Source organism: Theropithecus gelada, chromosome 1 (genome assembly GCF_003255815.1).
Source record: "Theropithecus gelada isolate Dixy chromosome 1, Tgel_1.0, whole genome shotgun sequence".
Taxonomy (NCBI): domain Eukaryota; kingdom Metazoa; phylum Chordata; class Mammalia; order Primates; family Cercopithecidae; genus Theropithecus; species Theropithecus gelada.
This window is the reverse complement of record NC_037668.1, coordinates 64,547,081-64,562,671: the sequence shown is the minus strand read 5'-3', so window position 1 is coordinate 64,562,671 and position 15,591 is coordinate 64,547,081. Positions and strand designations below refer to the sequence as shown.

Genomic DNA, 15,591 nt, shown 5'->3' with positions numbered 1-15,591 from the left:
TGTGCTAAAGTCTCTAGGGAACAGAGACTAGCCCCGGCCGTGTCTGTTTTTCTTCATTTTCTTAATCATTCATTGATTCATTTATCCAGCAGTCATATACAAATGCTCTCCAAGGTCCTGGGCACTGCACTAGGCACTTGGGTGGGAGGGGTGTACATAGATGGATTCAACACAAAGCTCACAAGCTGGTGGCTTCCTTCATGTGTATAAGAATCAAGAACTGTGCCCAGTTAACCTCTCTGTCCCCAGCGCCCTAATAGAACCTGGCACATGGTAGGTGCTCATTAATGTCTGGATGGATGGACGGATGGACGGATAGATGGATGGATGACTGCAATGCAATGTGGAAAGTAATCAGTGAAATTGTCAACACATCATCATAGCAGCAGTCAGTTAAAACCACTCTGATGCCAGTTGACCTGAGTTAGAATTGAGACTCTTCCACTCCCTTGGGCTAGTTACTTAACCTCTCTGTGCCTCATTTTCTCATCTATACAATGGTGACAGTAATATTACTACCTCAGAGGATTGTTATGCAGAGTGCATTGACATCATAAAATGCTTAGAACAATGCTTGGCACTTATTACTGTGTAAGTGTTAAATAAATAACTCCTGCTCTTGCTTTCTTTTTTTTTTTTTTTTTTTTTTTTTTTGAGACGGAGTCTGGCTCTGTCGCCCAGGCTGGAGTGCAGTGGCCGGATCTCAGCTCACTGCAAGCTCCGCCTCCTGGGTTCACGCCATTCTCCCGCCTCAGCCTCCCGAGTAGCTGGGACCACAGGCGCCCGCCACCTCGCCCGGCTAGTTTTTTGTATTTTTTAGTAGAGACGGGGTTTCACCGTGTTAGCCAGCATGGTCTTGATCTCCTGACCTCGTGATCCGCCCATCTCGGCCTCCCAAAGTGCTGGGATTACAGGCTTGAGCCACCGCGCCCGGCCTCCTGCTCTTGCTTTCTGTGTGCTCAACATACCCCATCCCATCCAAAATTCAGAACAACTTTCCAAGGGAGATAGACTCTCCCAGTTTTATAGAAACGTGGAAACTGAGACTCGAAGTCACTCTGCAAGAAAGGGGCAGAGCAAGGATTTTTTCGCAGCAGGAAGCTGTCCAGCTCCAAAGCCCTCTGCTGAAACCTACCATGCTGAAAGTCCACAACAAGTGTTCCCTGGCCTCCTCTGGCCAGCTCAGATTCCACACAATGCCTGGCCATGTTGGTTCAGGCATGGTAATTGAGGTCAACGGGGAAACGGAGCCTCCTGAAATCCCAGCAGTGCCTATGCTTCACCAGTTCCAAACCCCTCTGATTTTAGGACTGGACATTGTGGCTCACACCAGTAATCCCAACTCTGGGAGGCCAAGGCAAGGGGATCGCTTGAGGCCAGTATAAGATCAGCCTAGGCAACATAGTGAGACCCTATCTCTACAAAAATTAAAATATTAGCCAGGCATAGTTGGACAGACCTGTAGTCCCAGCTACTTGGAAGGCAGGCTGAAGCAGGAGGGTTGCCTGAGCCCAGGAGTTAGAGGCTGCGTGAGCTATGATGGCACCGCTGCACTCCAGCCTGGGGAACAGAGCCAGACTCTGTCACGTTAAAAAAGAAAGCAAGAAGAAAGCCCTCTGATTTTCCTCTTTACGCATTTGAGGCCAGCAGCAGGGCAGTTTGCACTCCCCATTGACTGGTGGGGAAACCTGGCATCAGGCACCCCCCAAAGTTTCATAGCAGATCAGTGACAAGAGGCCTTGGCTTCTGACTCCCGGTTCTGTCGTGGCTGTTCCAGCTTACTGTCCTTCCTCCCACACAATCTGAGGGTCAGAAAGAATGGACCCTTCCGGGGAGGCACAGCCCCTGCAATACACACAATTCTGCAGTGGAGTATGGGGCGGGGTCTACCAGAGTATCTCCCAGCAGAACCCCATCGGTCAGAGCACCAGCTGTGTCCCCCTGGTCTTCTCCCTCAGTCATATCCTGCTTCTGGTCTTCAGGATCCTCTTCCAGCCCTGTTGCTGATACCTCTACCTCGTGATCCTCCCTCTTTGTGCCCATTGGTCAGTTGTGGCTTATTTAGGAGCACAGTGGCATCTGGCATTTATCTCCTTCCCTTTAGGAAACCCGCATCACCAACTCTTCGCCTCTAAAAAATTCTCCAAATTTGCTTCTTCCATGCAGAAGACATTTTAATTACCCCAGCTGCCATTATCTGTTCCAACCAGCTTTGAGCCATTCCCAGATAACCTCGCATTAATCAGCCCCAGCTGAGCCCCTGGTACATGTCATGTGTAGGTAAAAGCCTGGAGGTGAAAAAAGAATTATAATAAATTAATAGATAAGCAATCACAATTAATGCCACTTCCCAGCAATAACAGTTATATCATGGGGAAGATATTTTCATCTGTCATTCCTTAAGGCGATGTTTTCCAAGCTTCAGCTCCTACCCATTCAGACCCATGGGGTGCTAATGAATTAGTCTATTATGTTATGCTGAATGTTTCTAAAAGGTCCCTCGTCGATACTGAATTCAGTGTGTCAACATTTGGCATCGAGAACGCAACTTTTTGCCAAGCAACAAGGTTGCACACAGTTCACAGTGTACAGCACTTGGGGTCTTGGCCCTGGGCAGTCTGAACAACAACAAAAAAAATAGAGCTGGACAAAACAGCCTCTTCACCAGCTCCCCATTGTCATTGTCCTCGTGTCACAGGGATGGGGGCACTCTGTGCCTCGGGCCCTACAACACTTTGCGGCTAAGCCCAGGCTCAGGGATGACAGGGAGGAAGGTGATCCCAGGCACTGCCACCCCAACCTGCCCCCTCCTGGGCTGTGATCAGCTACAGCCTCTGTGTCAGTCTCAACAGACCAAATGCTGCCTCTGGAGACCAGAAGGGCTGTTGCCACCAGCACCCAAGCCCCCACCAAGGCCAGAGATGCCGCCCTTCACACTGAGTCAGGTTGGCCTTTGGTTACCTAGATGAGGGTGAACCGAGTCATGGAGGCCCTGGGCAGTCTAAAGCTTTGGCATCTTTCAAGCCTCAGATATCAGGTCAACACTGAATTGGAGAAGAGGCTGAACGCCATGCGAGGAAAGGTGAGGAGGGCGCCCCCTGTAGGCAGAGCTCAGCTTCTCTTCCATGGCCACAGTAGGTCAGCCCTGGTCCCAAACTTGCATAACACCACTGTCCAAAACGAAATCCTTCCAGCTCCCCAGACCCTCCTGGTTGAAAGGCAGTTTGGAGAAGATCTCATCCTCCACCCGAGGCAGTTTACCCACCCTCTCCTAAGCTTCCAGTCTGTAGATAACCCCAAATTAATCAGCCCCAGCTGAGCCCCTGCTACATGTCATGTGTAGGTAAAAGCCTGGAGATGAAAAAAGAATTATAATAAATTAATAGATAAACAATCACAATTAATGCCACTTCCCGGCAATAACAGTTACATCATGGGGAAGATATTGGGTTGGTGCCGTTAAAAATAATAATAAAAGCCACAATGACTTTTGCACTAACCTAGTATTTTCATCTGCCATTCCTTGAAGCTCCCCCGGAGAGGAGGATGTGAAACACTTGTGGCTACATTCCAGGCTCTTCCCGGTGATGTTTAAGTGCCCCAGGAGCCAGTCAGTTGGCTGACCCTTCTTTCCACTTTGAGTAAAAGGAATATTCAGCCCACAGCTCATAGGGGAGACAGACCCAGACACAAGCAGTTGTTACCAGTGGCGTGAAAGCCCAGAAGTCTCAGGATAAGAGCAGAATCGCCTCTGACCCACTCTGTTGTGCATGTGTACAGGAGCAATCAGGAGAGGCTTCCTGGAAGAGGTGACGCTTGAACTGATTCTTGGAGAATAGCTTACCCAAGGGAGGTCAAGGAGACAGACATTCTTGCCAGGAAATAGAAGGCATACGAAGGTGCTGGACAGAGGAATGAGAAGCAGGACGAAGGGGACAGGGTTCGGCGAGACTGGGAAAGGGAGGCTAATGCAGTTGGGTGTTCCTGGGACAAAAAATGAGAGAGGGTAGGAAGGAAAGTGAGGCTGGAGGGGTGGAGAGCTTTGGAAAACTGTACTAAGGAATTTGTACTGTATTCTGAAAAGACTACAAGGAGTCGTGGAAGTATTTGAAGTGTGGAAATGACAGGCTTGGATTTATACTTTAGAAAGATCCCTCTAGTCCCTGCCTGGAGGTGACTGCCCTGGCAGTGGGCATGAGTTGGGGGCTGGGCGGTCAGAGCCTCTGGGTAGGAGGAGATGCGTCATCACAGGGGAGAGGGAGGGCTCTGGAGCTGGGTAGCCTGCTGTTTACTCTCACTCCCCAGATACAGAAACTTGAGCAAAAGGCCTAATATCTGTGTGGTTCAATTCTTTCCCTCCTAGTAGAGTGGAGTAATAACAATAATTATAATAAATAGTATAAATATAAAATAATACCCTCCTAGTAGAGTGCCTATGTAAATCAAATGAGTTAATACAAATAAGGTACTTTGAACAATGCCTACCGTTCTGATATTTGTAGGTGCTCAGTAGATGTGAACTGACTGTGACTGTTCTGATATTGCCAAGAGGAGTAAGGTAGGAAGACCCCAACCTATGTCTGCCCTAGGGGCTATACCCAGTAGCTGTCACAACCTGCTGCCAGACGAGGCAGAACATAAACATGTGTCAAACACATACGTGATGTTTAATATGTCCCAGACATGTTCTAAAGACATCTACAAACTCAATTCTTTTCCATGACAACTCTATGTGGTAGGTGACGTTATCAACCCCATTTTGCAGATGAGGCAACTGAGGTGAGGAGAGAGGGTGAAACTGGAGCCCAGGTGATCTGGCCCGTGTCTGGCTGCCTCAGGGAGCCACCCTGGAGGAGCCGAGGGAGGGAGACCTCTCCTGGGATGTTTATTCTCTCCCCTCCTTGCCGCCTTTCTCTGATTCGGGAGGCATCCTGATCTAAACCCAGACCCATCTGTGTGTGTTTCTCAGTCACGAGTATCACTTAGATTTGTGGCTTCTCAAAACACAGACTCCCCAGGCTCCACCACAGACTGTGCAGCAGAGTATCTAGGTGTGGTTCATACTCCACAAAAATAAAATCCCCAAAGACAATTCTGATGCACATCTCGTCCTGGACACCCGCCGGCGACGTAGAACACAGAGGGTTTGGAGTAAGACGATCAATGATGCATCAGTCAATGTTTGACAGCTAGCTCTCTGAAAGGGAGAAAAAGACATAACACAGAAATCCTGATTCGTAATGCTTGCAAATTTCCATGGTACAAATACTCCTACCATGGCCAATACCAAGCTAGCCATGTAATGTCACTGAAGGCAGAGTTAGGAAGAAATGCTAACATTCAGCTCTCACTAGCCAGTGTGAGGCAGTGGCAGCACACCATTGAAACAGACCTGGGTACAAATTCAACTCTGACTTGTATGAGCTGTGTGACCTTAGGTAAGTCACCTCACCTCTTTGACTCTCTTTTCTCATCTATAAAAATAGAATAGAGTGCTATTCAATGCCTTCCTCACAGGAGGACTGTGAAGATGAAGCCATGGAGTCCATGTGCAGGGCTGAGCACTGCCACCCCCCACTCCTTATTGACACTGGGGTCACAGAGACACCCTCTGGCCATCTCAAGAGGGAAGCCCCCACCTGCTGAAGCCCCTCCCTCCTGCTGTCACCTAGCCCCTTCCCAGTCCCAGACCTGGAGTCAAGGCTGTATTTGTTTGGGCAAGCTTGGGCTTGCCTGGGCTTAAGTCTGCTCCAAACCCCTTCCCTACTCCCCAAATCATTGAACAGGAAACCAACACAGTGCATTCCAGGAGGCCACTTTGGGGGTGCAGGAGGAACAGGAGAAGTTTAACACCTATTAGAAATATTGCTCAGAGACCAGAGGACGCCAGTCCAGCGTGAAAGGGCTCTAGGCTTTATCAGTCATCATCTTTTCATGAATCATTGTTGATTTCACCAAAGCTGCGGTTGCGATGGGGCTGGATGCTCCCCATGACGGTGGCAGTCACAGAGAGTCAAGCACAGCCCAAGTGTGTCCCCAGCCTCTCCCTCCCAGCACCAGATGGAGTGACTAAGTGGGGGGCCCAGGGGAGAAAACAGGCTGGGGGCCAGAAGGAGGGCAGCTTAGCGAGGGGAGAGTGTGGGAGAGTACAGACAATAGATGAGGAGGAGCTCAGACAGTGACCTCAAGACTCAGTTTCTCCACTAGTGGGATAGGGCCAATCTAGACTGTGCAAGTATGTATTTCCAAAAATCCAAACCATGAGTCTCATGCAAATATAGAAGGAACATGTGTCAGAGATGGATTCAACTCACTAACAAGAGAACCAGTAGGATGGAAAAGCTGACTCAGGGAGCGTTTGAGGAATTGGGTATTTATAGGTGGGGTTAGGGGGAGCACAGACTAAGACTTCTAGGTTGGATAGAAAAAGGATTAATGTCCTGTAAGGCACTAAAACCACAACCTTGGGGAGTATCTCCTCTATGTGACAAAATTATGCAAATTAACCCAGAGTCTAAGCTTTTAATGAGTAGCTGGCAACGGGGTCTAACCCAGGTGCCTTCTCCAGAAGAATGAAGTAGTCCTGGTAGGCCTGGTAAACCATGTTTCGTTGTCATGTTGGAAAAGCACGCTGCTCTCCTTCTGCCTGATTTCGAGGTTTGGGGTGGTTTTCAACAGGACAGAGCTCAGCTTTGTTCCTCACTCCCACCCGCAACCTCTTCTGCCACCGTCTCTCCCAGCTTAGGGACACCTGGCTTCTCCCTCCGCCCGTTTCCCCTCTCTGCCTCCTTCCTTCACCAGCCTACCCTGCCCCCAGAGCCAGAGCCACAGGGCGGGGCTAGAGCCAGCCTCATCTGTATTGAGACCCTATTCTCCTGGACCCTTGGCAGGGCCTGCCTGGCCCACAACAGACAGGCTGACCGCTGCTCGGCTGCTCCTAGGAGGCAGGGGATGGGGAGGTCCTGTCTGGGATCGGGGGAAAAGCAGGAGAGAAGAGGGCCATACTTTTTGAGTCCTAGGCAGAAAAGACTGTTTTTAAATATCCTCTTCTAGGGGGTAAAATGCTCCCTTCAGCCTCCCTCTGTGTGACAAGATGCCCAGAACTAGTAGGTCTCACCTTTTGAAAGGAAGCAGCATCATTAAGCTTCCTCTGCATGTGAGGCTGGGTATTTTATGTGAACTATTTCACTGGGTCCTAGAAAGGGTAGTGAACCCCATTTGTGGATGAAGAAACAGGCTGAGATCCCCTGGTTATCATGGGGGGGTCAGTTGCCCAAGTTCTGAGTCCGACTCCAGGTGCAGTGGTCCTATGGGTGCTCCTGTGACTACCCCGAGATCCTGCACCCCTCCTGCAGGGCTCTGCAGGGAGCTGTGACCTCAGGCCCTGGGGCGACCCTGATTAGGGGGTGGGTAGGAGGTGGGGCTGAGTTCTCAGTAGTGTGCATGCCTTGATTTACACAAACCTCTCTCTATCCAGGATCTCTATGCTTTAGACCTGGAGCCCTACCGCTACTCAGGCGTGAACCTGACGGGATTCCGGATTCTCAACGTGGACAACCCACACGTCTCGGCCATTGTGGAGAAGTGGTCCATGGAGCGACTGCAGGCAGCTCCCCGGGCCGAGTCTGGCCTGCTGGACGGAGTGATGATGGTATGGCGGCTGGGCAGGGCAAATTCCAGGGGCTCCCCACCTGCCTGCCTTCTCTTCTTCTCTCCTTCCTCTTCTTTCTTTCTTCCCTCCACCACTTCTCTTCTTGAGACCTTCCATGTGTCAGCCAGACCCCAGGCTAGGGACTGGGGACACAAACGTGAAACAGACAGTCCCTCCCCAAGGGACCCCATCTGATGGGGATCCAGACATGTAAGCAAAAGGTCACAGAGAACAGGAATAAAGCCCAGAGATGCTGGTCACAGAGGACCTCAGGCTGTGACACACAGGTGTGAAGGCTGAGGAGGCAGAAAGAAGAAGGTGTGGTCAGGGCCTAGGTGTCAGAGGTGGGGTGGAATGGGTGGGCAGGAGAAGGTCTGAGCTGCAGAGGGTGGTGCTCAGGGTGTCTGCAGAGCAGCAGAGTCAGCCAAGCCTGACCACTCCTCAGAGGCATGGACAGAGTCACCTCCAGGGCCTCCAGGCCTGTTTGCTCACCAGGACATCATATCCCTGTGGCAGGGGAGGAGAAGGGAGACAGGACAGGGTGGGCTGAGGACTAGAGGACCTTGGGAGCCACTCTCAGGCAGGCCCTTCCCTGCAGACTGATGCAGCCTTACTGTACGACGCTGTCCACATCGTGTCCGTGTGCTACCAGCGGGCGCCACAGATGACCGTGAACTCCCTACAGTGCCATCGGCACAAGGCCTGGCGCTTTGGCGGCCGCTTCATGAACTTCATCAAGGAGGTAAGTGCCCTGCAGCCCCCGCCAGGGTTGTCTCCCCGGGGCTGTGGACCCTGCAGAGCAGCAGAGTGGTCTGGGAGTCAGGTAGGACTGATTCTCATTCCTGTGACCTCAGGCAAGTTGCCTCATGTCTCTGAGCCTCAGTTTCCCATGTGAAAATGGGCTCCATAGGACCAAGCTTATGGTATGATTGAGGGGCATACATCTTGGGCACGTGGTAAGTGCTCAGCAGGTGGTCAGCAGTGCCAGCAGGATACAGCATGGGCTCGAAAGTACAACAGATGTGGGTGTTTGTTTCCTGGCTGTATGACCTTGGGCAAGCTGGAGAGCCTTGCTGAGCCTCAGTCACCTCATCTGTGAAATGGGTATATGAAGCATAACCTACCTCATGGGCATGTCAGATGAAGTTAGACATTGCTTGGAAAGTGCTTAGTGCAGGAGGAGGGTCAATACATAATAATCAGCGCCACAAACTCATCTTCACATCATGGGCCCACTGACCAACTTCCCAGCCAGCACCCTCACTGGGACGCACCTCTGCTGGCACCAGCTCTCTTGTGGAAAACCCCATCAATGGAGCTGATTCTAGAGAAACCAGAGAACATGGAACCTGTCCTGCTGCCAAGACCTTGGAACACACAGTGCCTACTTTTATTTCAAAGGCTTCTCCATCTGCCCCTGTCCTCGTAAGCTTTGGGTGGCAGGGCTTATTGTCCCCATTTTATGGATGGGGAACATTAAGGCCGGAACTTGCATCCTGGCTCCATGACAACTAGCTGCGTGACTTTGGGTGAGATGATTAACTCTTTGATCTTCAGTATGGTATAGTGAGTGCCTGCCTCCAGGCGGTGTTGGGAAGACAGTGAAAAACTATGTGCAAAGCACCTAACCCAGGACCTGGCCAGAGTCAAATCCCAGCAGATGATAGACAAAGAAAGTTCGGGAGGACAAGATCTAGGCAGAGTTATCCTGGGCCAGAGGGAGTGACCATGTCCAAGGTAACACCAAGGGCAGTGGGGGAAGCCTTCTGAAAGGACTCCGGATGGAAAGGATAGATGAGCTCTCTGTAACAATCACAGTGGGCCAGAAGTGAAGCTGGCTGCCTTCTTAGGAGCACACTCATTTATTCAATCGCACTTTGTCACTGGCAACTGGGTTCCAGGCTCCCAGCTATGCCCTGGGGGTCCAACAGGGCTAAAACAGACTCACTCGCCTGTGCACACGCAGAGCCTAGAGAGGGAGGCATTCATCAGGTCACAGCACTAATGGAGAGAATCCCATATGTAAAGGAAGGTAGCTCTACGAGAGCAAACAGCAGAGAAACTCCCCACCTTGGAAGGGGGTTGAGGGAGGGCAGCTTCCCCTGACGTCCCAAGTTCACCATTGCTGCTTCCAGATGAGACCAAGTACAGCTCCTCTCACACAGTAGAACAATCAGTGTGGATAAGATACAGGCTTTAGGGCACCACACATGTGCCTTTGGATCTCATCTCTACCTCTTCGCAGCTGTGTGGCTTCAGACAAGTTACGGGACATCTCTGAGTCAGTTTCCACACCTGGCAAACTCCACCTCACAGTTATTGTAAGAGATCAATTCAGTGCCTGGCTGTAGTTCCTTCACCCCTAGAAGGGACTCCAGTCCCAGATGTTTTGGTATAGGAGGGCCTGATGATCCCTTCTCATCCAGCTTCTCATCCCTCAAAACTGCACAGGACATCCCACTGTCCAATGCCCTGAGCAGGGCCCTGGCTGGGCGATCATTGGCTTGCTCTCAGGGAACTCTGAGACCTGACTTTCGGCCCCCTGCACCCCCTTCCTCAGCAGGCCTCCTGCTGAGCAGCCATGTGTGAGGCCACTGTGAGGGTCTCAGTGTCCCAGGCTGCAACTTGGTCCTATTGCTCCTCTGGCTCAATCGGGAAATTTGAGAGCCTTAGGAGCCAGACAAAAGTGACTTGGAAGCTTCACCACTTTTTAACTGCATGACCTCGGACAAGCTACTGAAGCTTTCTGTGCCTCAGTGTCCTCCTCCATCCAGTGGACATAACAATAGCACCTTATCATCGGGTTGTTCTGAGAATTAGTGAGTTTCAGCACGTGTGTCACACTAGGGACAGCACCTGGCTCATAGCAGGTGCTGAACAGGTTGGCTGCCGTCACCGTTACGTCCGCTATCGCTACTGTTATCACTGTGCCTTCCTGTTTGCTAATGGGGTTCCACTACCAGATCTCCAGGCCACATTGTTTCAGTAACACCCACCCTGTTCACACTTCACCTCTCAACCCTTGGAAATTTTGAGGCTCAGCTGTGAGTCCCTGAGGGGAGCAGATTCACCACTGCCCGCCATAGAAAGAGGAGCTCTGTTCTCCTTCCCAGGCCCAATGAGTGACCCTCACTGCTCACATTCCCTTACAGAACTCTTTCAGAAACATTTATCCTATCTCCATTTTAGGTCCATGGACGTGGCCAAGGCCCAGAGTAGCCCCGTGGTGCCTGTGGTCCCACAGCTGGCCACAACCAAAGCTCAGATGCCTGCCTGAGCCCAGCACAGTCCTCCCTCATACCATTTCCAACTTGCCCGTCTCCCCATCTGATTGCATGACAGTAAATCATTTTAAAGACTTGGCATTTCTGAGCGGAGCTGGAAAATACCAGGCCGGAGTTCAGAGCGTGTGAAGCATCTTTCATTTAGCAAGTCCTGAGCGGTGGCTAGAGGGGGCGGGCAGCGCAGGAAATGTCACGGGGAGGAGCTGTCTGCACTCCCTGGCCTGCCCTGCTCACCCGCCCACAGACAGGCCGTGCACCTGCTGGCATTTAATGCCTCTATAGCTGACAGGCAGGAAGGCTTTCCTCACAGTGCAGGTTTGAAGGCACCTGCTGTGATTTCCCGTGGGTGCCAAGAGATAGCCCGAGGGCATGGGGCCCACAGAGGAGAGAAGACGGAGGGACTGGGGAGCCAGCCTGAGGGAAGCTGAGCTTGCCTGTGAAGTCATAAACAGTGGCTTTTACCTTCTCTGATGCATCTTTTAATCTCTGTTCCTGACCCCTTGGTCCCCAGCTCCCTAGGCGCCATGTAAGCTTCCCCAACTCCACCTTGGGTGCCTCCACCCCAGGCCTTTCAGCGCTGCTACTGCAGCTAATCTGTCTTGTCCCACCCAATACTTGAGACCTGCATCATTCAGTCCCTCTTTGAGCCTCAGTGTCCACATCTGGAACATGGGGGCAATGCTGATGCCCACCTGGCAGGGTCACAGTGAGAACTGAATGAGCTCATGTGGGGAAGGATAATAGCCCTCTGTGACCAGCTTTCTACTGGAGCCTTGGGCCAGGGCCCAAGTGACTGGTCCTCCCTTCCCAGCCAGAGGCCAGCCCTAATCTAAGGGAGCTGAACAGAGAGGGAAGGCACGAAGGAGAAATAATAACCTCTGTCACATCCTTGTGATCGTGTATGCAGGCACTGTGCCCAGCACTCTATATGCCTTTTCATACCTGTGAGGTAGGTAATTTCTCTCTTCCTGAAGCTCAGAGTGGTTGCTTTGTTTGTGCAGAGCCCACTTTCTAACCACTTTGGTTTTATAGCCTCCTCTCCTCCAAAGCATGGCCCCACTGCCTGATTTTTTATGCACATTTACCCACCTACCCATTTGCCTGGAAAAGTGTCTTAGAGCTGCCCATGTGCTTGGAGATGTCTAAGGATTTTCATTTGGGATTTGTCAATAAAACTCCAGGGAACTGTGGACCCATGACCTTGTGGGTTGAACTGTGAGTGTATGCATGGGTGCTGGGGGCATTCGGCAGGGAGAGGCTGTGGAGCCCGATTCAGAATCTGCAAGGGAGCAAGGCTCGGAGTGGTTAGGAACCCAATGCAGCAAAGCAAGGACTGGGAGCCAGGCTCCCACTACTCAGACCTCCTTCCATTGCCCCGTGCCTCTTCTCCGGATATCCTCCCTCCCTCGTCCACCCTCTCTCTGGCCCAGTCTGGCTGTGTGAGCTCCCAGATTTTCTCCCCTCCTCTTGCTCCCAAGCCCACATTTGTTCCCAAGGACTCCAGGATGTGTGGGCCTTGTTCTTGCCACTGACACAGAAGGCTCGGGTATTTAACTGTGCACCAGCTGCCATCCTAAGTTCTTGGAGGAGGGAAACAGGTCCAGACTGAGGTGTGGGGCCCTGGGATCCCAGGTTCTAGTTTGGCTTTGCCTCTTGTTCTACTCTGTGAGCTTGGACGACCCATGACCCCCTTGAGGTCTGCTTCGTCGTCTGTAAAGTGGGAACCAACCTCCCACGGCTGCTGTGGAGGTTACAAGGCGTGAACAATGTGAAAGGACCTTGTAGACTCAATGTTCTCGGCCCGCAGGAAAGATGCTATCTAGAATCAAGTCAGCAAGCTTTCTCTGTAAAGGGGCACATAGAAAATAGTTTAGGTTTTGCAGGCCACACAGTCTCTGCTGCAACTAGCCAATTCCACAGTTGCAGCACAAAAGCAGTATGTAAACACGGGGGCATGGCTGTGAGCTAATAAACCATTTACAGAATCAGCCAGGGGCCAGGCTGACCCTCCAGCCATAGTATGCCAACCCCTGATGTAGAAGATGGAGCTTTTCCCACTTTAGGTCTGCCCCAACCTCTGCCTGCCTCTCTGTGTGTTAATGATGCTAATGACGATACAAAAATAACAAAAAAGCTACCACGTATTCAGGGTTCATCTTGTGCCAGGGACCATTCTCAGTATTTTATATGGCTTATCTCATTTCACTCTTACAGCATTTGGTAAGATGGATGCAATGATTAGTTCCATTTTACAGATGAGGAAACTGGGGCAGAGGGGTAAAATGAAATACCCAAGGTCACATGGCTAATTGTGGTTGGACCCAGCATTCAGACCCCGGAGTTCTTAACCACAACACATATGGGACTGGAGTTGGGAGGCAGGGGTGGGGGGTGATTTCAGTCTCCCCTGCCTTTCAGGGGGCTACGCCAAACATCTGGTTCTACAGCCAAGGCCAGCTTGGCCCTTTGGCTTTTCTGCTTCTTGGCAGGCCTTGCCTGCCCCACCTCTGCCCGCCTGCCTCCCTGCCTGTCTCCCAGGATCTGACATGGCCTCCCCCTTCCCATGACTTCAGGGCAGGGACTCATTTGAGCGCATCCAAGATCGATGTTGTACACGAGAAGGTGCAAATGTAAAGCTGGCTAAAGAGCATAATAGAATTTATGGAAATCGCTGGCTCGCACCGCAGCCCGAGCAATGATGGAGGTGATTATTAATTAATCATGGTCTTGGGGGAACAGTATCAGTGCAAGGAGTAATTAAAATGAAGCATTGTACAGTTGTACCGAATGATGATTTATGAGCCCGAGGAATTGCCGCTCTGCCCTCTCCCCTCCGCAGGCTCAATGGGAAGGATTAACTGGACGAATTGTTTTCAACAAAACTAGTGGCTTGCGGACGGATTTTGATCTGGACATCATCAGCCTGAAAGAGGATGGCCTCGAGAAGGTGCGTGGTCTCAGGAGAGGGAGGGCAGGCGGAGGAGCAGGGGCTTCTTAAATCTCCTAGGGCAGACCTCAGGCAGAGGCCCAGAGGCAAGGGGCAAGACAGAGTCCAGCTGCCCCTCAGGGATTGACTCAGTCCAGTGTAGCCTGTAGCTCTTGGGGACCCGTCAGAGAACAGGAAGGCCTGGTTGGACTGGAGGGTACAGAAGCCAGTGGCCTGGCTGTGGCAGACACCCACAGTGTCACTCTGTGCGTAAGGGTCGCCGGGGATGCCTAACCTGGGAAGCATGACCAAGGCCCATGGGGTGGATGGACTGTCTCTGAGCCCTTGCAGGGCTGTCATGGAGCAGAAGGACAGACATGTTCTTGGGTAAAAATTTAAGAATACAAAAAACATAAAACCTTTCTAACCAGAGAGTGTCTCCCCTTTGAGTAGTGAGCTCACTGTCACTGGAGACATTTAAGCAAAGATAGAGCCGTTGCTTGTCTGGGAGACTGAAGGTGATTCTTACCCTTGGAAAGAAGTTGAAGCACATGGATTCTGAGTTCCTTCGCTCTGGGCTTCTAAGGCCTCTGCGATTCCAGAGAGTTTGGACCAGGAAAGCGGGCCTGCCTGGGGCTGGGGCCTCCCATCTGGCTAACATAGAGATGTTTTAATAAGGCCAATCCCAGTCCCTGGGAACCTTCAGCATATTCTGTCAATGTCAGGCTACTGGGCCAAGAAGGGAGATTTAATATGAGCCCTCAATTCACAGCATCCCTTGGGACCTGGCGTCCGGGGGCTCAGCCACACTCTGTCCCCAGCAAGTGGGTTCCTGGGAGCCACAAGGGAACCTCCACAACCCTGCAAGTTGTTGTCTATGAAATGTAGGGAGCAGAAGCCAGCAGAGTGGAGGGGCCACTTCAGATGCCTCTGGGCCTCAAGACTGATTTCTGTCCTCTCCACCCTGGCAGTGCCCAGGTTCAAGCCTTTTATGTAGATTATTTTAACATGCCGCTCTGGTTCTTGAGCCTTCCAGCCATCCGGAGTATACACACAGATGAGGCTTCCCCAAGCACAGCTCTGCCCTGCTCTAAAACTGCCCATGGCTCCCTAGTGCCAAGTCATTAAACTTCAGCTCTCCAAGAAATGCACCAAGTGGCCTCTCTGGGCCTCGTTTCCACATCTCCCTGAAACATACCCCATGGCTCCATCACACTCCCTCCCTCCTGTACCTCCAGGCTATTGCCCACACAATTGCCCTGGTTGCAAGATGTGACCTCTGTCCCTCAGGCAAAGGCCTGGCTCTGCCTAGCTCAATGCTGTCCTCCTTGTACCTGTGGCCACAGTTATTCCAGTCTCTCCCGACTTTCCCAGCGACTCATGGGAGCCACTGTGCAGGGGAGGAGGTGGCTGGGGAAGCCTCCCTATTACTCTGTAATTATTTTACGCCATATATAGTATCAGTCCCTTAATAACAGGGGTTATGGCCTCCTCTCCTAAGATCATCGGGGCCAGTTTGCTTAACCCTACACAAACTCTGTGAGTTCTCATCAAGAGATCGTCCAGCTTCTATTTAAGCTCCTGCAGTGATGGAGAGCACACTTCCTCCTCTGGCAGTGCTAGAGTGAATGCAGTATTCAGTCAAGTAGCTGTCCCACTTTTGCTCTCTCAGCTACCCATCTCTAGGGATAACCTAAAATTCTAGGGAGGGCAATTAGGTGGCACGTATG

At 51.5% G+C, this 15,591-nt stretch overlaps 1 protein-coding gene across 1 annotated transcript in view; it reads left to right on the top strand.

The window, feature by feature from the left end:
- GRIK3 (glutamate ionotropic receptor kainate type subunit 3) overlaps positions 1-15,591 on the top strand; it is a 238,670-nt gene that overhangs the window by 166,895 nt on the left and 56,184 nt on the right. Inside the window, exons 6-8 of the mRNA XM_025392326.1 lie at positions 7,478-7,651; positions 8,250-8,393; positions 13,775-13,882. Of these exons, the coding sequence (XP_025248111.1) occupies positions 7,478-7,651; positions 8,250-8,393; positions 13,775-13,882 (426 nt within the window). The remainder of the gene's footprint in view (positions 1-7,477; positions 7,652-8,249; positions 8,394-13,774; positions 13,883-15,591) is intronic.